The sequence below is a fragment of the Oncorhynchus nerka genome, linkage group LG18 (genome assembly GCF_034236695.1).
Source record: "Oncorhynchus nerka isolate Pitt River linkage group LG18, Oner_Uvic_2.0, whole genome shotgun sequence".
Classification (NCBI taxonomy): Eukaryota; Metazoa; Chordata; class Actinopteri; order Salmoniformes; family Salmonidae; genus Oncorhynchus; species Oncorhynchus nerka.
In genome coordinates, this window is record NC_088413.1 from 66,314,769 (window position 1) to 66,339,054 (window position 24,286).

Below are 24,286 nucleotides of genomic sequence, written 5' to 3' on the forward strand. Positions count from 1 at the left end.
TTACCACGCCACTCGGTCCGGGTGTGGTGGGTGATTCTGTAACGGCTCTCTTCTATCTCCTCCTCTGACGAAGAGGTAGAACAAGGATCGGACCAAAATGCAGCGTGATGATGATTCATGATATATTTTAATGAAGGAAAACCTATACATACAGAAACTACAAAAATAACGAAATGAAATAATGAAAACCGAAACCGCCCTATCTGGTGCAAACACAAAGACAGGAACAATCAGCCACAAACACACAGTGAAACCCAGGCTACCTAAATATGGTTCCCAATCAGAGACAACGAGAATCACCTGACTCTGATTGAGAACCGCCTCAGGCAGCCATAGCCTATGCTAGACACCCCTACTCAGCCACAATCCCAATGCCTACTAAAACCCCAATACGACAACACAATAAACCCATGTCACACCCTGGCCTGACCAAATAACTAAAGAAAACACAAAATACTAAGACCAAGGCGTGACAAAACTGAAAAATTGGGCGTGCAAAATTATTCAGCCCCCTTAAGTTAATACTTTGTAGCGCCACCTTTTGCTGCGATTACAGCTGTAAGTCGCTTGGGGTATGTCTCTATCAGTTTTGCACATCGAGAGACTGACATTTTTTCCCATTCCTCCTTGCAAAACAGCTCGAGCTCAGTGAGGTTGGATGGAGAGCATTTGTGAACAGCAGTTTTCAGTTCTTTCCACAGATTCTCGATTGGATTCAGGTCTGGACTTTGACTTGGCCATTCTAACACCTGGATATGTTTATTTTTGAACCATTCCATTGTAGATTTTGCTATATGTTTTGGATCATTGTCTTGTTGGAAGACAAATCTCCGTCCCAGTCTCAGGTCTTTTGCAGACTCCATCAGGTTTTCTTCCAGAATGGTCCTGTATTTGGCTCCATCCATCTTCCCATCAATTTTAACCATCTTCCCTGTCCCTGCTGAAGAAAAGCAGGCCCAAACCATGATGCTGCCACCACCATGTTTGACAGTGGGGATGGGGATGTGGGGACAGTGGGGATGGTGTGTTCAGGGTGATGAGCTGTGTTGCTTTTACGCCAAACATAACGTTTTGCATTGTTGCCAAAAAGTTCAATTTTGGTTTCATCTGACCAGAGCACCTTCTTCCACATGTTTGGTGTGTCTCCCAGGTGGCTTGTGGCAAACTTTAAACAACACTTTTTATGGATATCTTTAAGTAATGGCTTTCTTCTTGCCACTCTTCCATAAAGGCCAGATTTGTGCAATATACGACTGATTGTTGTCCTATGGACAGAGTCTCCCACCTCAGCTGTAGATCTCTGCAGTTCATCCAGAGTGATCCTGGGCCTTTTGGCTGCATCTCTGATCAGTCTTCTCCTTGTATGAGCTGAAAGTTTAGAGGGACGGCCAGGTCTTGGTAGATTTGCAGTGGTCTGATACTCCTTCCATTTCAATATTATCGCTTACACAGTGCTCCTTGGGATGTTTAAAGCTTGGGAAATCTTTTTGTATCCAAATCCGGCTTTAAACTTCTTCACAGCAGTATCTCGGACCTGCCTGGTGTGTTCCTTGTTCTTCATGATGCTCTCTGCGCTTTTAACGGACCTCTGAGACTATCACAGTGCAGGTGCATTTATACGGAGACTTGATTACACACAGGTGGATTGTATTTATCATCATTAGTCATTTAGGTCAACATTGGATCATTCAGAGATCCTCACTGAACTTCTGGAGAGAGTTTGCTGCACTGAAAGTAAAGGGGCTGAATAATTTTGCACGCCCAATTTTTCAGTTTTTGATTTGTTAAAAAAGTTTGAAATATCCAATAAATGTCGTTCCACTTCATGATTGTGTCCCACTTGTTGTTGATTCTTCACAAAAAAATACAGTTTTATATCTTTATGTTTGAAGCCTGAAATGTGGCAAAAGGTCGCAAAGTTCAAGGGGGCCGAATACTTTCGCAAGGCACTGTATGTTGTTTTTGTCCGGCCACAGATTTTCATCAACATCACAGGCGATATTCTCCTTGGTCTGAAAAGACTGGAATGTTACCATATGCCTCCTCCATTGCCTGGATTACGGCCATACGTTCATGGGGTTTGCGATCATACACCTTCATACACCTTGTGTCATGCACAAAGTAGATGTCCTAACCGACTTGCCAAAACTATAGTTTGTTAATTAACAAGAAATTAGTGGAGTGGTTGAAAAACGAGTTTTAATGACTCCAACCTGAGTGTATGTAAACTTCTGACTTCAACTGCATGTACTGTACATTAATTGACGAGGGCACTAGAACAATCTGACATCAAATGTCAGCTGTTTTCTGATGATCTGGTCCTTCTGTCCCAAACGTAGGAAGGCCTACAGCAGCACCTAGATCTTCTGCACAGATTCTGTCAGACCTGGGCCTTGATAGTACATCTCAGTAAGAAAAAAATAATGGTGTCCAAAAAAGTCAATTTGCCAGGACCACGAATACAAATTCCATCTAGACAACGTTGCCATAGAGCACACAAAACACTGTACAAACCTCGGCCTAAACATCAGCACCACAGGTAACTTCCACAAAGCTGTGAACAATCTGAGAGACAAGGCAAGAAGGGCCTTCTATGCCATCAAAAGGAACTTAAAATTTGACATACCAATTAGGATCTGGCTAAAAATACTTGAATCAGTTATAGAACCCATTGCCCTTTATGGTTGTGAGGTCTGGGGTCTGCCCACCAACCAATAATTCACAAAATGGGACCATCACCAAATTGAGACTACTGTATGCATGCAGAATTCTGCAAAGCTATCCTCTGTGTACAACATAAAACACCAAATAATGCACGCGGAACAGAATTAGGACGACACCCGCTAATTATCTAAATCTAGAAAATCAAATCAAATCAAATCAAATTTATTTATATAGCCCTTCGTACATCAGCTGATATCTCAAAGTGCTGTACAGAAACCCAGCCTAAAACCCCAAACAGCAAGCAATGCAGGTGTAGAAGCACGGTGGCTAGGAAAAACTCCCTAGAAAGGCCAAAACCTAGGAAGAAACCTAGAGAGGAACCAGGCTATGAGGGGTGGCCAGTCCTCTTCTGGCTGTGCCGGGTGGAGATTATAACAGAACATGGCCAAGATGTTCAAATGTTCATAAATGACCAGCATGGTCGAATAATAATAAGGCAGAACAGTTGAAACTGGAGCAGCAGCACAGTCAGGTGGAAGTTGAAACTGGAGCAGCAGCATGGCCAGGTGGACTGGGGACAGCAAGGAGTCATCATGTCAGGTAGTCCTGGGGCATGGTCCTAGTGCTCAGGTCAGTTGAAACTGGAACAGCAGCATGGCCAGGTGGACTGGGGACAGCAAGGAGTCATCATCATCACAAAAAAAGCCATTAAGTTCTACAACCACCTAAAAGGAAGCGAATCCCAAATCTAGCAAAGCCATCACCTACAGAGAGATGAACTGGAGAAGAGCCCCCTAAACAAGCTGTTCCTGTCCAGGACAGCAACACAATTAGACCCAAACAAACCATGAGAAAACAAAAAGATAAGGAAATCTTTGACTTTGTACAGTCTCAGTGAGCATAGCCTTGATATTGAGAAAAGCCGCCGAAGGCCGACCTGGTTCCCAAGAGAAGAAAGGCTATGTGCACCCTGCCTACAAAAATGAGGTGGAAACTGAGCTGCACTTCCTAACCTCCTGCCAAATGTATGACCATATTAGAGACACAAATTTCCCTCAGATTACACAGACCCACAAAGAATTCGCAAAAACAAATCCAATTTTGATAATCTACCATATCTATTGGGTTAAAAATTCCACACTGTGCCATCACAGCAGCAATATTTGTGACATGTTGCCACAAGAAAAGGGCAACAAGTGAAGAACAAACACCATTGTTAATACAACGCCTATTTCTGTTTATTTCTTTTCCCTTTTGTACTCTATTTGCACATCGTTACAACACTGTATATAGACATAATATGACATTTGAAATGTCTTTATTCTTTTGGAACTTTTGTGAGTGTAATGTTTAGTGTACATTTATAGTTTATTTCACTTCTGTTTACTGTCTATTTCACTTGCTTTGACAATGTAAACATGTTTCCCATGCCAATAAAGACCCTTAAACTGAAATAGAGATGTATAGGAATCCAACGAATGAAGGAAAGTATAACGCCACACTGTCGACCAATAACGTTCAGTTTATCATGCTGCATCACGCGGATGCCAAGCATCTTGTCACACAACCCCTTCTCAAAGTCAATGTATGTGTTGAGAAGCATACCTATTTTCCCGGAAAGTATGTCATGTCATGATTCCAAAGCATATTTGATATTACAGATAGAAAGTTAGTTATCTCACATCTCGGAAAAGATGTGTAATGTTGTACTTCTTGTTTGCGAAATTCATGCTAATGTTGGGTTTTTGTGCCTGCGCCCAATAGACTCCCATTCACTGCTTGTTCCAGAATCGCACACCAACACTCAGATATCATTTACAAACGCAGGATTTGTGTTTAGTGAGTCTGCCAGATCAGATGCAGTAGGAATGATTACCCGTTACATCGATAGGTGCGTGAATTTGACCATCATTCTGTCCCGCCTGAACATGTATGGTGTCAGGAAAAATGTATGGGAGTAAAAAGTTAATATTTTCTTTAGGAATGTAGTGGAGTAAAACTAAAAAAATAGAAATAGTAAAGTACAGGTACCCCAAGAAACGACTTAAGTAAAAATGTTTTAAAAAGTACTATTTAAGTACTTTACACCACTGTATAAAGTACCACTGTATAAAGTACTTAAGTGAAGTTCATCATAATGAAGCATCTTATTTGTGAACAGCTATGTATAGTTATGAAGCCACCTAGCGGAGTGTTCTTGTCACAGCATTTTCTTGATAGGATTGTTCTGGACTTTTTTGTTGTTGTTGAATATTTAACTTATATTTGAAAAACAAGTGTCAGGGATAAAGATAACCACCATTGCACATTTTGAACAATGTGGAGGGATATAGCTGCTCTAAGGATTCTTAATTATTAATTAATGTAATGCTAAAAACAGTTTTGTCACCTCCTGCTGCCTCCAGGCTACCTCTCTGCCACCAGTGGATCAAATGCTGTACCTCCCCCTCATTGTTATTTCACTCCTTTCTATTTGAACTGCCACGTTTTCACCTGAGACCTTAAGTTCCAATTTGTAAGTCGCTCTGGATAAGAGCGTCTGCTAAATGACTTAAATGTAAATGTAAATGTAATGATAATATTGCAAGACAGTCGATTTTGGTCAGTTTTTCTTGTCTGCTGAAATGACCTATGCCTTTGCTTTACTGTGTTGTGAGTATTTAAGCAAGTTTTATTTTTCAAAAGCTGTTTTCTATGCAGTTATCCACATCCACACCCCAGGAAGATCAGAGGAAGCAGACCAGAGTTAGACCAGAGGAAGATCAAGGACTCGCAGTATTGAAGTAGAGTGGATTCACACTGGTAACAAGGACACCAAACAAGTCAGAGCAAAGCAAGGAGGAGGCACCAGAAAGGTTGGTTTGGACTGCAGTGCAGGAGTTACTGAGATCCTGAAAGAGGGAAAGGATATTTTCTTCCCCACTGGACAATCCAGCAAAGGCCTTGAGACTGGCTTTGAGTTGTGGGACTTCAAACAGACTTCCAGGTGATTTTTCCACTGGTACAATATATGAGACAGTCAAGATACCCAAGTTGAGTTTCTATATTGTAACTAAGCCATTGCAAGAGACTTGAAGACACTTCCATCTCTGAGCCATTGAGTGATGTGTCTCACGATGATGATGAATATGACAACACTGAGTTCATTGTCTAGGATGAAGACCAAGTATCAGAGGTCAGTCAGCATGGGCCAAGCATGACTGATTACACAGTCAGCACAGATATCCCCATCATCTTCAACCACCCAGTCATCATAGCTGAACATTTCATCACTGATCGGCATTGCCCTGAACTGAACTTATTAACATGGTAAGTTTAGGCCAAGGTCACTGCACAAGCTTACCAAGAATAAATAATATCACCAATTTAATGCAGATAATAAAAACAAGTGTTAAGAATAGCTGCTGGTGGGGCGTGTGTGATTGTTTCATCAGTAAGGTATAATAAACATAATTATTACCTGCACACGTTTAAGGAAGCAGAACTGTATCAGACTTCTATCCAGGAAGAGGTTTTGGAAGAGGTTCATCCAGAACTGTATCAGACTTCTATCCAGGAAGAGGTTTTGGAAGAGGTTCATCCAGAACTGCACACTTTGTTTTCTTAATATGCCCACCATGATTCAAGTCACAGGTTTACAGTTCTACATCCATAAAGGAAACTTCAATCTTTGTCAAAACTATCATTGTGGTTTCTGAGTAGAAACACCTGCATTTTTTTTACGTGCCCATTTTCGGTACCTCTTGTCAGCGCAGACCCTCTCTGGGCACGCTCCCAAACGCATGTAATGAAGTAATCTGCTATTGCCTTTGGGTCATTGTTTGTGGTGTAAGCTTCCATCCACAAAACATAAAGGCTAAAGCCATCTATGAAGCACTGTATTGCAATACCATATGGTTTCATTTTATCATATCCGTCCATATACCATAGCATGTTGGGACCTTTGGTTGTGTATTGCCATCATCTCATGCGTTGTGCGCGCCTAAGCTCCACACCTTGACCTGGCGATCGATCATCTTGATTATCTGTCTTATAGTGTCTTGCGTTACTACTAAAACTCTCTGAATTGCACAAAGATGCAACCCTCTGTAGCCTTGCATTTGCCCATTACTGTTGATTTCACTGTACAACGGTCTATACCTCATCCAATTCCGTGTGGTTCCTCCTTCTGAAAAGACCCAATCTGCGGCACAAACTCCTTAAGGTCATAATACTTATAATAATAAAGCCAATTCTAAATTATTGTCACACCCTGATCTGTTTCACCTGTCTTTGTGATTGTCTCCACCCCCCTCCAGGTGTCGCCAATCATCCCCATTTTCCCCTGTATATTTATACCTGTGTTCTCTGTTTGTCTGTTGCCAATTCATTTTGTTTAGTTTTGTTTCGTCAAGCGTTTTTCCCTCTGTTCCTGTCTCTCGATTGTTCCTGTTTTCTAGTTTTCACGGTTTTTGACCTTTTCTGCCTGCCCTAACCCTGATCCTGCCTGCCGTCCTGTACCTTTGCCCCACCTATCTGGATTACGGACCCCTGCCTGCCCTTGACCTGTCTTTTGCCTGCTCCTGTTGGATTAATAAACTGTTATTAATTTGATTTTGTCTGCATCTGGGTTACCTCAAATGTGATAATTATAGTTTTACCACGTTATCTAACTCCGGCCTTTCTATGGTGGCTTGCACAGCAACAGGAAGCCAGGAATCATGCAATTAACCAAATCCCCTACTTTAAACTTGAAATATAACTGCCACATTATTCGGAAAATAATGGCACTTTGTCTTCAATTTATTCTTTCAAATTATTCTTGAAATATTGCCACTTTATTCTCAAAATATTGCCACTATATTCACAAAACATTACCACTTTATTCGTGTAATATTGCTACTTTATTCACAAAATTTAATTTGACATTTATTCTTGAAATATTGCCACTTTATTCATAAAATATTTCTACTTTATCCTCGTAATATTGTCACTTTATTCTTGAAATATTGCAACTTTATTCATAAAATATTTCTACTTTATCCTCGTAATATTGTCACTTTATTCTTGAAATATTGCAACTTTTCACAATTTTATTTTGAATTTATTGTCGAAATATTGCCACTTTATTATCGAAATATTGGCACTTAGAAAAAATATTCTCAGTGCCAAAATAAATAAAAATAACTCATAGTTTTTGTTTTCTCTCTTGAATTGGCCCTAATACTCTTCCGTACCTATCTGAAAGGTCAGAATATTACACAACTTAGTCGTATTTCTCAAAGTATGAAGTTTAGATAAAATATAAACAACATGTTTCTTGGAAAGATTAGATACAATGTACACATTCAGTACACAGGGCCCAGAGTTTTTCCTGGCCCATGAGTAATGTAATGTAATGTTGTTGCACTGTTGATGCCCTCACAGACTCACCACAGATAAATCCCTCATCTTCCCCTAGGGGGCAGTCACCGTGGAAGTCACACACACTAGTCTTGTCAATGCAGCTGCCCAAGTCACAGTGGAAAGACTTGCTCTCGTCACAGTCTGTGCCTAGCTCTAAGTCATGGTGACCTGGAACAAGAAAGAGCTCACATTTAACTTCTGGTTTAGTCCCCCATAATACGCTAAAGTAAAAATAGCATTGCATTTTGATTTTTCTATTGATGTTTGGAAATGTAGATCAGAATATACCCATGTCACAGTCTCTGAGGTCCAAGGAGTCGAGGGCCAGAGAAGCCTTTTCCTTCCCCAGGCAGGTGGAGTAGAGTAGGGTCACCTGGAAGGGCTCATCCACCTCTCCAATAACCGCCTCCAGCACCTCCCACTGGGCCCTATTCATAGCAAACAGAGGGTTAAGTGTGTGTGTCTGTAGTATGTATGTGTGTTTCTGCGTGTTTGTTTGTGTGTCTGGACGGCAAAATGTTGAAAGGACTTTCTGTTCAAATAAGTATCTAAACAGCCTTGTCTATTGTCCCAAACAGTGTTTGGCCATCTGTGCAGTAAGTAGATAAACAACTTTACTTTAATGAGAGAAGTGTGTTGCATCTACACTACCGTTCAAAAGTTTGGGGTCACTTAGAAATGTCCTTGTATTTTAAAGAAAATCACATTTTTTGTCCATTAAAATAACATCAGATTGATCAGAAATACTGTGTAGACATTGTTAATGTTGTAAATGACTATTGTAGCTGGAATCGGCAGATTTTTTTATGGTTTATTTTTACATAGGTGTACAGAGGCCCATTATCAGCAACCATCACTCCTGTGTTCCAATGGCACGTTGGCACTGGCCTTCTTTAGACTAGTTGAGTATCTGGAGCATCAGCATTTGTGGGTTCGATTTTCGGCTCAAAATGGCCAGAAACAAAGTCCTTTCTTCTGAAACTCGTCAGTCTATTCTTGTTCTGAGAAATTAAGGCTATTCCATGCAAGAAATTGGCAAGAAACTGAAGATATCGTACCAAGCTGTGTACTACTCCCTTCACAGAACAGCGCAAACTGGTTCTAACCAGAATAGAAAGAGGAGTGGGAGGCCTCGGTGCACAACTGAGCAAGAGGACAAGTACATTAGTGTCTAGTATGAGAAACAGATGCCTCACAAGTCCTCAACTGGCAGCTTCATTAAATAGTACCAGCAAAACACCAGTCTCAACATGAACAGTGAAGAGGTGACTCCGAGAGACTGGCCTTCTAGTCAGAGTTCCTCTGTCCAGGGTCTGTGTTCTATTTCCCATCTTAATATTTTATTTTTATTGGCCAGTCTAAGATATGGCTTTTTCTTTGCAACTCTGCCTAGAAGTCCAGCATCCCAGAGTTGACTCTTCACTGTTAACGTTGAGACTGGTGTTTTTCATGTACAATTTAAGCTGCCAGTTGAGGACTTGCGAGTCTTTTGTTTCTCAAACTAGACACTCTAAGTCCCTAAGAGCTTTGCACACCTGGATAGTACAATATTTGCACATTATTCTTTAAAAAACTCTTCAAGCTCTGTCAAGTTGGTTGTTGATCATTCAAGTCTTTCAAGTCTTGCCGTAGATTTTCAAGCTGATTAATGTCAAAACTGAAACTAGGCCACTAAGGAATATTCATTGTCGTCTTGGTAAGCAACTCCAGTGAATATTTGGCCTTATGTTTTACGTAATTATCCTGGTGAAAGGTGAATTTGTTACACAGTGTCTGAACCAAGTTTTCCTCTATGATTTTGCCTGTGTTTAGCTCTATTCTGTTTATTTTTATCCTAAAAACTCCCTAGTCCTTGCCGATATCAAGCATACCCATAACATGATGCAGCCACCACCATATTTGAAAATATGAAGAGTGCTACTCAGTGATGTGTTGGACTTGCCCAAAACATAATGCTTTGTATTCAGGACAAAAAGTTAATTTCTTTGCCACATGTTTTACAGTTTTACTTCTGTGCCTTATTGCTAACAGGATGCATGTTTTAAAATATTTGTGGCCTCCCGAGTGGCGCAGTGGTCAAAGGCACTGCATTGCAATGTTAGCTGTGCCACTAGAGAACCTGTGTTCGAGTCCAGGCTCTGTCGCAGGCTGCAGTGACCGGGAGACCCATGGTGCAGGGTACAATAGACCCACTGTCGTCTTGGTTAGGGGAGGGTTTGGCCAGCAGGGATGTTCTTGTCCCATCGCGTACTAGTGACACCTGTGGCGGGCCGTGCACAGGGCATGCTGACACGGTCACCAGGTGTACAGTATTTCCTCTGACACATTGGTGCAGCTGGCTTCCGGGTTAAGTGGGCATTGTGTCAAAGAAGCAGTGCGGCTTGGTTGGGTTGTGTTTTTCGGAGGATGCACAGCTCTCGACCATCACCTCTCCCGAGTCTATACGGGAGTTGCAGTGATGAGACAAGACTGTAACTACCAATTGGGGAGAAAAAGGGCAAAAAAAAAATAAATACAATTTTAAAAATGTAAACAATTTATTTTCACTCTGTCAGTATTGTGACGTAACTACAATGTTGTTGATCCATCCTCTGTTATCTCTTATCACAGCCATTAATCTCTGCAACTGTTTCCTTCCTCTCCGGCAACTTAGTTAGGAAGGGCGCCTGTACCTTTGTAGTGACTATGTGCAGTGATATACCATCCAAAGTGTAATTAATAACTGCACCATGCTCAAAGGGATATTCAATTTCTGCTTTTTTTTACCCATCTACCAATATGTGCCCTTCTTTGCAAACCATTGGGAAAAAACCTGGTCTTTGCGGTTGAATATGTGCTTGAAGCCCACTGGGCACACACTAGTTGAATTAATGTTGTTTCCACATCATTTCAATGAAATTATGTTGAACCAACGTGGAAAAGACATTGAATTGACATCTTTGCCCAGTGGGAATATTGATTTCCCATTGGCTCTAATGCTGTTTCTGCTCCTGCAGTACCATACAATAACCATCTAACTGAGATTCCCTGAGCTCAACGACAACACAGGAGGTATGAGACCCCACTACATGGCATCTTAAACCACTTTAATTTGGAACCGAGAAATCCAGTAATTCTCTAATCCTTTTATCTGAGACCTGTCAGAGAACCTAGCAGCGTATGGCCCACCGATGGATATTTAGAGATTAGCTAGCTCACGTTAGAAGAGGACTCCCAAACCAATTTAGGTAGTGTGGATTGACTAAGATATGAGAAGAGCTAAATGAAATACGTGTACATCACCTTTCAAATCCAAGATTAAACCCTGATTAGTTTTTTTTTTCATGACATGTATGCCTTTATTCAAGAGATGCTCTTAACTGTCCACTTCTATTAATACCTCAGCTCTGTTCATAGCTACTATGTACAAATGTACTTGTATATATCAAGGTTATACTCTGACATTTTCAACCTCTCCCTCACAGAGTCTGTAATACCTACATGTTTCAAGCAAACAGCCATGGTCCCTGTGCCCAAGGAAGCGAAGGTAACCTGCCTAAATGATTACCGCCCCCGTAGCACTCACGTCGGTAGCCATGAAGTGCTTTGAAAGGCTGGTCATGGCTCACATCAACAGCATCCTCCTGGATACCCTTGACCCACGCCAATTTGCATACCACCCCAACAGATCTACAGATGACACAATTTCACTCGCACTCCACACTATCCTTTCCCACCTGGACAAAAGGAACACCTATGTGAGAATGCTGTTCGTTGACTACAGCTCAGCGTTCAACACTGTAGTGCCCACAAAGCTTATCCTTAAGCTAAGGATCCTGGGACTAAACACCTCCCTTTGCAACTGGATCCTGGACTTCCTGACGGGCTGCCCCCGGGTGGTAAGGGTAGGCAACAACACGTCTGCCACGCTGATCCTCAACGCTGGGGCCCCTCAGGGGTGCGTACTTAGTCCCCTCCTGTACTCCCTGTTCACCCACGACTGCGTGGCCAAACACGACTCCAACACCAACAATAAGTTTGCTGACAACACAACAGTGGTAGGCCTGATCACTGACAACGGTGAGACAGCCTATAGAGAGGAGGTCAGAGGCCTGGCAGTGTGATGCCAGGACAACAACCTCTCCCTCAATGTGAGCAAGACACAGGAGCTGATCGTGGACTACAGAAAAAGGCGGGCCGAACAGGCATTAACATCGACGGGGCTGTAGTGGAGCAGGTCGAGAGTTTCAAGTTCCTTGGTGTCCACATCACCAACGATCTATCATAACATTTAAAAAATATATATATATTTAACCTTCATTTTACTAGGCAAGTCAGTTAAGAACAAATTGTTATTTACCAAAAGGCAAAAGACCTCCTGCGGGGACGGGGGCTGGGATTAAAAATTAAAAATAAATAACATATAAATATAGGACAAAATACATCACGACAAGAGAGACAACACTACATAAATAAAGACCTAAGACAACAACATAGCAACGCAGCAACATATGACAACACAGCCTGGTAGCAACACAACATGGTAGAAGCACAAAACATGGTACAAACATTATTGGGCACAGACAACAGCACAAAGGGCAAGAAGGTAGAGACAACAAAACATCACGCAAAAGCAGCCACAACTGTCAGTAAGAGTGTCCATGTTTGAGTCTTTGAATGAAGAGAGTGAGATAAAACTGTCCAGTTTGAGTGTTTGTTGCAGCTCGTTCCAGTCGCTATCATGGTCTAAACACACCAAGACAGTCGTGAAGAGGGCACGACAAAGCCTATTCCCCCTCAGGAAACTAAAAGATTGGGCAATGGGTCCCCAGATCCTCAAAACGTTATACAGCTGCACCATCGAGAGCATCCTGACAGGTTGCATCACAGCCTGGTATGGCAAGTGCTTGGCATCTGACTGTAAGGCGCTAGAGAGGGTAGTGCGTACGGACCAGTATATCACTGGGGCCAAGCTTCCTGCCATCCAGGATCTACAATAATAGGCGGTGTCAGAGGAAATACCATAAAATTGTCAGAGACTCCAGTCACCCAAGTCATAGTCGGTTTTCTCTGCTAACGCACGGTAAGCGGTACCAGAGCACCAAGTCTAGGACCAAAAGGCTCCTTAACAGCTTCTACCCCCAATCCATAAGACTGCTGAAAAATTAATCAAATGGCCACCGGACTATTTACATGAATCCCCCTATTTGTTTTGTACACTGCTGCTACTCGCTGTTTAATATCTACCCCCGCACAGACTCGGTACCCCTTGTATATAGCCTCGTTATTGTTATTTTTATTTTGTTAATTTGTATTATTTTGTTACTTTAGTTTATTTGGTAAATATTTTCTTAACTCTTCTTGAACTGCACTGTTGGTTAAGGGCTTGTAAGTAAGCATTTCACAGTAAGATCTACACTTGTTGTATTCAGCGCATGTGACAAATAAAGTTTGATTTGATTTGCTACGAACTTACTCAAGATGCAAGGTAGAGTACCGCAAGTGAGATACACATGGTCGCACTAAAAATGCTACTACTGTAAGAATACAAAAGAGAGATTGTTGAGAAGTTGTGTGGAATGTTAAAGTGAACAAGCATAAAATCAAAACATGCTAACCTTGTGCCATCTTGTTCTCTGCCACTGAGAGCTGTTGTGCTGATGACAGACGCTGACTCGACTGGTTTCACTAAGACTGAGAGGTTTCCAGCGGTGGGCCCCAGCTCAAAGCGGGCCAGCTGCAGATGGCACAGTGGGCCACTACTGTAGACCACTGGACTAGTGATGTAGTATTCACACTTCCTAGACGCCCTGGAGGAAGCGGAGGGACTCAAAAGCAGGAAGTGACCTGGAATGGGGGGGACAGACAATAATTTCCACAAAGTCAACTGAAATGTTTGGACGAAAAACCCAACCTATAGCGAAATATTTGTATTGTTCTGACTGAAAGCAGTATTTTCAGTTAATTATGAAGCAAAACAACACATCAAAATGATTAGGGGAAAAATGCTGCATTATCCTACTGCACATAGACCTCCTTACAGTGTTACACACCGTAGCTCTGTTTCTCTTGGCCGGGTCCCCCCAGGCGCTCAACACACGTCACCATCTCTCTAACAATTCCATTACATCTCCCTGAATACAGCTGTCATGACGTGGACCTTTCTGGATATAGATTGTGCCTTTCCCCTCTCTCTCACTCTCTCCTAAACCCAGGTTCTGTTATCTCAGGCCGTAAATTCCTGGCGGAGACTCTCTCCAGTATAGAGAGAGAGAGAGTTTCACAGTAGAACAAAGGAACTTCTACATCACAGAATTTGAGAACTGAACAATATCCATGTTTTGGAGAATGTGTAAACGGTCGGTGGAGAAGCCAGCTACGACCGGTCTGTTTTCTTTTTCATGTTTGTGACCAAATGAAAGACAATACAGCCACATTACATTACTCTGTTTATACAGGTGCCTCCGTTATGAGGTTTGCATCTAATTATTGTATTAAATGAATGGGTAAAGATTAAACTATTTGTGAAATTATGTAATGTGATATTAAACCTTTAATGTGAGAGTTTATATTTCCTTTAAAGTTTAAAGTTTAAAGTCATTGGCCCTCCCCCATGAGCACAGACATGATCTGGCGTCATGAAACAGCCCTTTCCTATTGTTACGAATAAAACCCCCTCCTGAGGAAATCCTCTTTAGACCATGAATACCTCGGTGTCAGCTGAGCTGGCACAGGTTAGAGTACCAAGACTGAGCAATCCCACAGCGTGAGCTGTGATTGCGAATAGTTATTGAATTCCTGACCATACCACGTGGAGCCAATGCTACACGGCTGGAAACGGTTCAACTCTGAGACTATCGAACCCTACCGAATAAGAGAAAATCTTAGATACTAATTACTAGTCTGCAGCTAGAAATGATGTAAACCTGGGATGTGAATACCGACAACCGCTGAAACATCTATTCTATGAGAATATTTCTGAATGGTACCCTGAAGTATCCATCTAACCACGAAAGAATTTGATCTTCAGGGAAACAGAAAGAGAGAGAGAGAGACTTGGAACTCTCCAGCAGACGGGTGGGTGTAAATATATGGGATGGGTGTAAATATATATTGATTGCAATTATTCCAGAATGAGTGAGCGTTCATGTGCAAAGGATTAGTATTTCAATGAATATAATTATCAACTGTGTGTAGTGATCCCTTTTTGTCTTTCCCGCTCTCTCTCAGTCCACACCCACTTCCCTTCGTCCATCACATCAAAGCCGTCATATCAGCTTAGCCCACTAGGGAATCTTCCCTATCATTTGTTAGTAACATATCTACTGTTTGTTTGTTTATGCATTTCTGTGATTATTTAGTTAGTTAGTAAATAAATGATTAAGCAAATTGGTGTATGGATGATTCATACGAAAGGCTGGGTTTGTGCAGATAACCAACAATTTACGACATTTGGAATGAGACTGACGGGAGGTAAAGAATAATTCATTAATAGAAGACTAATTGATCAGATATTAAAATATCTTTGTACAAAATGTTTTAAAAAAATATAACTTTGTAATCTGAAGATTTTCCATGGTGCCCCAACTTCCTAGTTAATTACATTTACATGATTAGTTTAATCACGTAATAATAATTACAGAGAATTGATTTGATAAAATAACAGTCTTCACTTTTAATGATGCCAAAGACACGACACAGTATACTACACTATGCTCTCAGTGAGATGAAAGGAGTAGCACATTTAAAGGTGTGAGTGAAACACACATGGAGTATTCTCTTTGTGACTGTGCTTCCTCCCTTACCGTCAGAGTTCCCCTCTGAATGGTCGCTGACTGGCTTCATGGCCTGTGTGCTGGATCTTTGTTGCTGTGGTGACATGGCCCTCCAGTCATTTCTGACACTGTGATTGGAGAAGGTCCAAGAGCAAGGTGATTCAAAATCACAAGAGGTAGCTGCAGGAGTGAGGAAAAAGAGATCCATTATGTCTGAGACTGACTCTATGTTCCCATTCACACATTCTTGCTAAACATTGGCCACTGTATGATGTCATTTCTATTGTACTGTGTTCAGTACTGTATTCATTCACGTCAACATGGAAATCAAGAGGGAAACTGCACCTGATTGTAATTCAATTAGTTTAAATTAATTATACAAATGAATGACAGAAACGCATGGAACTAATGATCCTCATCTGATGCCAAATTAGGCCAACATTGCAGCCTGCTTCAGAAATATGATGAAATGAGGACATCACAAAGCCTTAACTGTATACTCCACTCTACCAACAGCTCCTAACAGAAGTAAACACTCCAGATGCCCATGGGTGAAATTAGTAGAAGTGAACCAAATCTCAGGGCAATTATCAGTTGAAACCATTATGGTTCCAGTAAATTGGCTAAAATAGAAACAGTGTCCTTGGTACTGTTACCACAGTTAGAAGGCTTTACTGTTTCTACTGTCAACATATTCAGACAAGTGATGCAGAGTGATCTACATAATTGGTAGCCTCACAGCAGTCACCAACACTTTTCACTTGTACCAAAGGAGCTTTCTGACATGGATATTTTGTATTTTATTTAACCAGGCAGGTCAGTTAAGAACAAGTTCTTATTTACAATAACGGCCTAGGAACAGTGGGTTAACTACCTTGTTCAGGGGCAGAACGACGGAATTTTACCTTGTCAGTTTAGGGATTCAATCTAGCAACCTTTCAGGTTACTGGCCCAACACCCAACAGGCTACCTGCTGCCCCATTACCTGAGAGCATATTTACCAGACTCAGACAGTGGCAATAAGTAGACCACTCTGACTATCTCCAAGAACAGCAGACGCCAAACCAGATACAGGCATACAGCATAATTAGTTGAAATTGTCTTTTTAGTTTAACATTGAAAACCCATTATAAAGCATATCAGAGCCTTAACAAAAAGCCATAATTTAACATAATGCTACTAGACACACACACTCACGTTCAAATGACTCATGTCAGTACATATTCAGTACACTTTCTTCTCATCAACTAAGCTCGATTAAAATGACCTTAGAAACCCTGCTTAGTGTTCTGAGCTGTTTCAGACGGATTCCATTAGCGCTTTAACTTTCCCAAAGTTCAGTGCAAGAGATATGAGTCTCCAAATCGACACCGACAAGACAATTCAAAATTGCATTATAGTGCAGACTAAGAACGTTCCTTGGTGTCTGAAGAAGCCTACTGTAGCACCAACTAGTGATTTGTGAACGATCAAACATAAAAACAACTCCAATATAATCAGAGAAGACCAGGGAATGTCAGTCTGGAAAAGGAAAATATACATTTTTAAGGGCTCCATAATTGGCATGTTGAGTCTAACAATCCTAATCTAATCCAAGTGAATGAGGAGTGAGTCATGTGATGTGTCCTGAAGGAGTGAAACCACTAATAAGACAACCACATCTCTTTCCTCTGGGACACAGAAATACTAGAATGTAAGTGGTTAGGTGAAAAATTGAAGACACGTTTTGGTCGTAAATAAAACATGCAGATGAGGATTTTTGTGTGAAGCTCAATTTCATCAGGGTCTTCATTTAATGCGCAAAGTCTCATTTAGAACAAACGAGACTGCCAACGTGAGCTTTGAACACATTACAATGTTGTAACAGCTATGACAAACACTATTAGATTAGTGCTTTCTATAGGTTAAATGACAATGATTCACTCTCTGCAGACCACACATAAGAGAAACGGCAGCCCTATTGGGCAACACATTTATAGGTAACAGAAACCTGGAAGCCCATTGTCCCTGACACACATTATCATTAATGAAACTAAACAGGTTGGGTTTCATACAGATGTAGGAACTTAAATTTGAGCCAGTTTTCTACAGCAGGAAAATAATCTGCACAAACAAGAAATGTGAATTATTATGTGGATTATAATTCATGGCTATTTTTGTCGGGGTTGATACAACTCAAATACGCTACAATTTTGCATTTCCTTCTGTGCAGCAAAATGATCAGCAACAAAGGGTGATTAAATTAAGATCTGTAGACACTGAATATTTCATACTAACGATATGGGAGAGAGTTCTATGTGATTGATTTACTAAGTAAATCATGCTTCTTCCCTAGGTCTCCAAATGACAAACAGCTTGGTGTGGATGATTCTTACCTTGGCTCTTGTCCTTAGGACTCAAGTGATGGGGAAACATGAAGCTCTCCTCCAGGGACATGTCCAGTAGAGCATGACTGGAGCTGCCAGCTGAAAGCCAGAGAGCGAAAGAGAGAGACAAGTGGTTACATGATTGTTTTTATTGACTGTGTGTCCCTAGTGTTTCCACACAACATGGTTGACAGCAGAGGACTATTAGACAGTGGGACACCAGGCTGTCCTTCCATTTTAAAGTTCAAATGAGAGATATTGTCTACCCTGGGGCCTGTAGATCAACACAGCTGCATGAACAGCCAGTTCAATCAAGACAAGTAGATTACTGAAGACGCCACTGACGCAAAATAGTATAATGACAAACAGATCCATCAAACTTAAGTATAGTTGGCTTACGGCAGGTAGCCTAGTGGTTGGAGTGTAGGGGCGGCAGGTAGCCTAGTGGTTGGAGTGTAGGGGCGGCAGGTAGCCTAGTGGTTAGAGTGTTGGGCCAGTAACCGAAAGGTTGCTTGATTGAATCCCCGAGCTGACAAAGTAAAAATCTGTTGTTCTGCCCCTGAGCAAGGCAGTTAACCCACTGTTCCCCAGGTGCTGTGAATGTTGATTAAGTCAGCCCACCGCACCTCTGATTCAGAGGGGTTGGGTTAAATCCGGAAGACACATTTCAGATGAAGGTACTCAGTTGTACAACTGACTAGGTATCCCCCTTTCCCTTACTCAATGTTCCCTGACGAGGACTTTAAATACAAGTCATTTTCATGGTACCCATTTATTGAATATCCCAATTCAGTTTTCATGAAAAACCGGGACAATAAGTTCCATACAACCATAACACAACAGCTCATAACCTTCTCTCTGGATTGACATATAGCATATTAAGTCCTCTTGTTGACATAAATTAACAACACAGATCAAACACAAAAGGTTGGGCATGTCTTTTAGACTTGGCAATAAAACCTTTAGCTTATTTATAGAGGATGGGACATTAAGATCTTTCTCTTATTCGTAGTAGTTAGGAATGCCTCCTCCCTGAATCTGTCCTTACATTTCAATAGCATCAGCTGAACTTAATTATTAAGTAAACCCTTGAGCTACAACTTGTCCACACTTACTCCGTTAAATGACGGTGGAGGGGATCATGCTGCCATCCTGGTCAGTGAGTTTTACATTAAAATAAACCACTTGGATAAACAAATTCTGGAAATCATATTTCACTGCCTGTTTATTTTATACCACAGGAGGCATCCAACGTAATCTGGGATCTCAAGAAAGCTTTCAGAATGTGTTAACAATAAAATATATATAAATAAAGTATTCACAGTAGAGCCATAAACAAGACCATACAGCAGATAATATTGCAAGTGTGAGTGCTCTGTTTAACAGAGGCTTAGGGATTCTAAAGCATGAAACACATCTAGAATCTCACTGCGGATTGGTACTTATCACAGTGGGAAACCTGTACGTAAATCCGAGACACTCCATTTAGTATGATACAGTGCCTTCAGAAAGTATTCATACCCCTTGACTTATTCATCATTTTGGTGTTACAGCCTGAATAAAGAATGGATTAAATACAGTGGGGCAAAAAAGTATTTAGTCAGCCACCAATTGGGCAAGTTCTCCCACTTAAAAAGATGAGAGAGGCCTGTAATTTTCATCATAGGTACCCTTCAACTAATCACATTGTAAGATTTTTAATGAATTTATTTGCAAATTATGGTGGAAAATAAGTATTTGGTCACCTACAAACAAGCAAGATTTCTGGCTCTCACAGACCTGTAACTTCTTCTTTAAGAGGCTCTTCTGTCCTCCACTCGTTACCTGTATTAATGGCACCTGTTTGAACTTGTTATCAGTATAAAATAAACCTGTCCACAACCTCAAACAGTCACACTCCAAACTCCACTATGGCCAAGACCAAAGAGCTGTCAAAGGACACCAGAATCAAAATTGTAGACCTGCACCAGGCTGGGAAGACTGAATCTGCAATAGGTAAGCAGCTTGGTTTGAAGAAATCAACTGTGGGAGCAATTATTAGGAAATGGAAGACATACAAGACCACTGATAATCTCCCTCGATCTGGGGCACCATGCAAGATCTCACCCCGTGGGATCAAAATGATTACAAGAACAGTGAACAAAAATCCCAGAACCACACGGGGGGACCTAGTGAATGACCTGCAGAGAGCCGGGACCAAAGTAACAAAGCCTACCATCAGTAACACACTACGTCGCCAGGGACTCAAATCCTGCAGTGCCAGACGTGTCCCCCTGCTTAAGCCAGTACATGTCCAGGCCCGTCTGAAGTTTGCTAGAAAGCATTTGGATGATCCAGAAGAAGATTGGGAGAATATCATATGGTCAGATGAAACCAAAATATAACTTTTTGGTAAAAACTCAACTCGTCGTGTTTGGAGGACAAAGAATGCTGAGTTGCATCCAAAGAACACCATACCTACTGTGAAGCATGGGGGTGGAAACATCATGCTTTGGGGCTGTTTTTCTGCAAAGGGACCAGGACGACTGAACCGTGTAAAGGAAAGAATGAATGGGGCCATGTATCGTGAGATTTTGAGTGAAAACCTCCTTCCATCAGCAAGGGCATTGAAGATGAAACGTGGCTGGGTCTTTCAGCATGACAATGATCAAAACATGACAAAACACACCGCCCGGGAAACGAAGGAGTGGCTTCAAGGTCCTGGAGTGGCCTAACCAGTCTCCAGATCTCAACCCCATAGAAAATCTTTGGAGGGAGTTGAAAGTCCGTGATGCCCAGCAACAGCCCCAAAAGATCACTGCTCTAGAGGAGATCTGCATTGGAGGAATGGGCCAAAATACCATTTACATTACATTTACATTTAAGTCATTTAGCAGACGCTCTTATCCAGAGCGACTTACAAATTGGTGCGTTCACCTTATGACATCCAGTGGAACTGCCACTTTACAATAGTGCATCTAAATCTTTTAAGGGGGGGGAAGGATTACTTTATCCTATCCTAGGTATTCCTTAAAGAGGTGGGGTTTCAGGTGTCTCCGGAAGGTGGTGATTGACTCCGCTGTCCTGGCGTCGTGAGGGAGTTTGTTCCACCATTGGGGGGCCAGAGCAGCGAACAGTTTTGACTGGGCTGAGCGGGAACTGTACTTCCTCAGTGGTAGGGAGGCGAGCAGGCCAGAGGTGGATGAACGCAGTGCCCTTGTTTGGGTGTAGGGCCTGATCAGAGCCTGGAGGTACTGAGGTGCCGTTCCCCTCACAGCTCCGTAGGCAAGCACCATGGTCTTGTAGCGGATGCGAGCTTCAACTGGAAGCCAGTGGAGAGAGCGGAGGAGCGGGGTGACGTGAGAGAACTTGGGAAGGTTGAACACCAGACGGGCTGCGGCGTTCTGGATGACCTGTAGGGGTTTAATGGCACAGGCAGGGAGCCCAGCCAACAGCGAGTTGCAGTAATCCAGACGGGAGATGACAAGTGCCTGGATTAGGACCTGCGCCGCTTCCTGTGTGAGGCAGGGTCGTACTCTGCGGATGTTGTAGAGCATGAACCTACAGGAACGGGCCACCGCCTTGATGTTATTTGAGAACGACAGGGTGTTGTCCAGGATCACGCCAAGGTTCTTAGCGCTCTGGGAGGAGGACACAATGGAGTTGTCAACCGTGATGGCGAGATCATGGAACGGGCAGTCCTTCCCGGGAGGAAGAGCAGCTCCGTCTTGCCGAGGTTCAGCTTGAGGTGATGATCCGTCATCCACACTGATATGTCTGCCAGACATGCAGAGATGCGATTCGCCACCTGGTCGTCAGAAGGGGGAAAGGAGAAGATTAATTGTGTGTCGTCTGCATAGCAATGATAGGAGAGACCATGTGAGGTTATGACAGAGCCAAGTGACTTGGTGTATAGCGAGAATAGGAGAGGGCCTAGAACAGAGCCCTGGGGACACCAGTGGTGAGAGCACGTGGTGAGGAGACAGATTCTCGCCACGCCACCTGGTAGGAGCGACCTGTCAGGTAGGACGCAATCCAAGCGTGGGCCGCGCCGGAGATGCCCAACTCGGAGAGGGTGGAGAGGAGGATCTGATGGTTCACAGTATCGAAGGCAGCCGATAGGTCTAGAAGGATGAGAGCAGAGGAGAGAGAGTTAGCTTTAGCAGTGCGGAGCGCCTCCGTGATACAGAGAAGAGCAGTCTCAGTTGAATGACTAGTCTTGAAACCTGACTGATTTGGATCAAGAAGGTCATTCTGAGAGAGATAGCGGGAGAGCTGGCCAAGGACGGCACGTTCAAGAGTTTTGGAGAGAAAAGAAAGAAGGGATACTGGTCTGTAGTTGTTGACATCGGAGGGATCGAGTGTAGGTTTTTTCAGAAGGGGTGCAACTCTCGCTCTCTTGAAGACGGAAGGGACGTAGCCAGCGGTCAGGGATGAGTTGATGTGCGAGGTGAGGTAAGGGAGAAGGTCTCCGGAAATGGTCTGGAGAAGAGAGGAGGGGATAGGGTCAAGCGGGCAGGTTGTTGGGCGGCCGGCCGTCACAAAACGCGAGATTTCATCTGGAGAGAGAGGGGAGAAAGAGGTCAGAGCACAGGGTAGGGCAGTGTGAGCAGAACCAGCGGTGTCGTTTGACTTAGCAAACGAGGATCGGATGTCGTCGACCTTCTTTTCAAAATGGTTGACGAAGTCATCTGCAGAGAGGGAGGAGGGGGGAGGATTCAGGAGGGAGGAGAAGGTGGCAAAGAGCTTCCTAGGGTTAGAGGCAGATGCTTGGAATTTAGAGTGGTAGAAAGTGGCTTTAGCAGCAGAGACAGAAGAGGAAAATGTAGAGAGGAGGGAGTGAAAGCCGCTCGGCTGCCCGGAGCCCTGTTCTGTGAGCTCGCAATGAGTCGTCGAGCCACGGAGCGGGAGGGGAGGACCGAGCCGGCCTGGAGGATAGGGGACATAGAGAGTCAAAGGATGCAGAAAGGGAGGAGAGGAGGGTTGAGGAGGCAGAATCAGGAGATAGGTTGGAGAAGGTTTGAGCAGAGGGAAGAGATGATAGGATGGAAGAGGAGAGAGTAGCGGGGGAGAGAGAGCGAAGGTTGGGACGGCGCGATACCATCCGAGTAGGGGCAGTGTGGGAAGTGTTGGATGAGAGCGAGAGGGAAAAGGATACAAGGTAGTGGTCGGAGACTTGGAGGGGAGTTGCAATGAGGTTAGTGGAAGAACAGCATCTAGTAAAGATGAGGTCGAGCGTATTGCCTGCCTTGTGAGTAGGGGGGAAGGTGAGAGGGTGAGGTCAAAAGAGGAGAGGAGTGGAAAGAAGGAGGCAGAGAGGAATGAGTCAAAGGTAGACGTGGGGAGGTTAAAGTCGCCCAGAACTGTGAGAGGTGAGCCGTCCTCAGGAAAGGAGCTTATCAAGGCATCAAGCTCATTGATGAACTCTCCGAGGGAACCTGGAGGGCGATAAATGATAAGGATGTTAAGCTTGAAAGGGCTGGTAACTGTGACAGCATGGAATTCAAAGGAGGCGATAGACAGATGGGTAAGGGGAGAAAGAGAGAATGACCACTTGGGAGAGATGAGGATCCCGGTGCCACCACCCCGCTGACCAGAAGCTCTCGGGGTGTGCGAGAACACGTGGGCGGACGAAGAGAGAGCAGTAGGAGTAGCAGTGTTATCTGTGGTGATCCATGTTTCCGTCAGTGCCAAGAAGTCAAGGGACTGGAGGGAGGCATAGGCTGAGATGAACTCTGCCTTGTTGGCCGCAGATCGGCAGTTCCAGAGGCTACCGGAGACCTGGAACTAGCAACAGTGTGTGAAAACCTTGTGAAGACTTACAGAAAACGTTTGACCTCTGTCATTGCCAACAAAGGGTATATAACAAAGTATTGAGATAAACTTTTGTTATTGACCAAATACTTATTTTCCACCATAATTTGCAAATAAATTCATAAAAAATCCTACAATGTGATTTTCTGGATTTTTTTTCTCATTTTGTCTGTCATAGTTGAAGTGTACCTATGATGAAAATTACAGACCTCTCTCATCTTTTTAAGTGGGAGAACTTGCACAATTGGTGGCTGACTAAATACTTTTTTGCCCCACTGTATATGTTTTTTTCTCACCCATCTATACACCACACCCTATAATACA

General features: G+C 42.8%; 1 protein-coding gene across 1 annotated transcript in view; it reads right to left on the bottom strand.

The window, feature by feature from the left end:
- Positions 1-24,286, bottom strand: part of LOC115119237 (tyrosine-protein kinase receptor-like) — a 96,615-nt gene that overhangs the window by 49,059 nt on the left and 23,270 nt on the right. The window contains exons 2-6 of the mRNA XM_065004281.1: positions 18,179-18,268; positions 15,834-15,983; positions 13,647-13,875; positions 8,338-8,477; positions 8,077-8,217 (exon numbers count right to left, since the gene is read on the bottom strand). Of these exons, the coding sequence (XP_064860353.1) occupies positions 8,077-8,217; positions 8,338-8,477; positions 13,647-13,875; positions 15,834-15,983; positions 18,179-18,268 (750 nt within the window). The remainder of the gene's footprint in view (positions 1-8,076; positions 8,218-8,337; positions 8,478-13,646; positions 13,876-15,833; positions 15,984-18,178; positions 18,269-24,286) is intronic.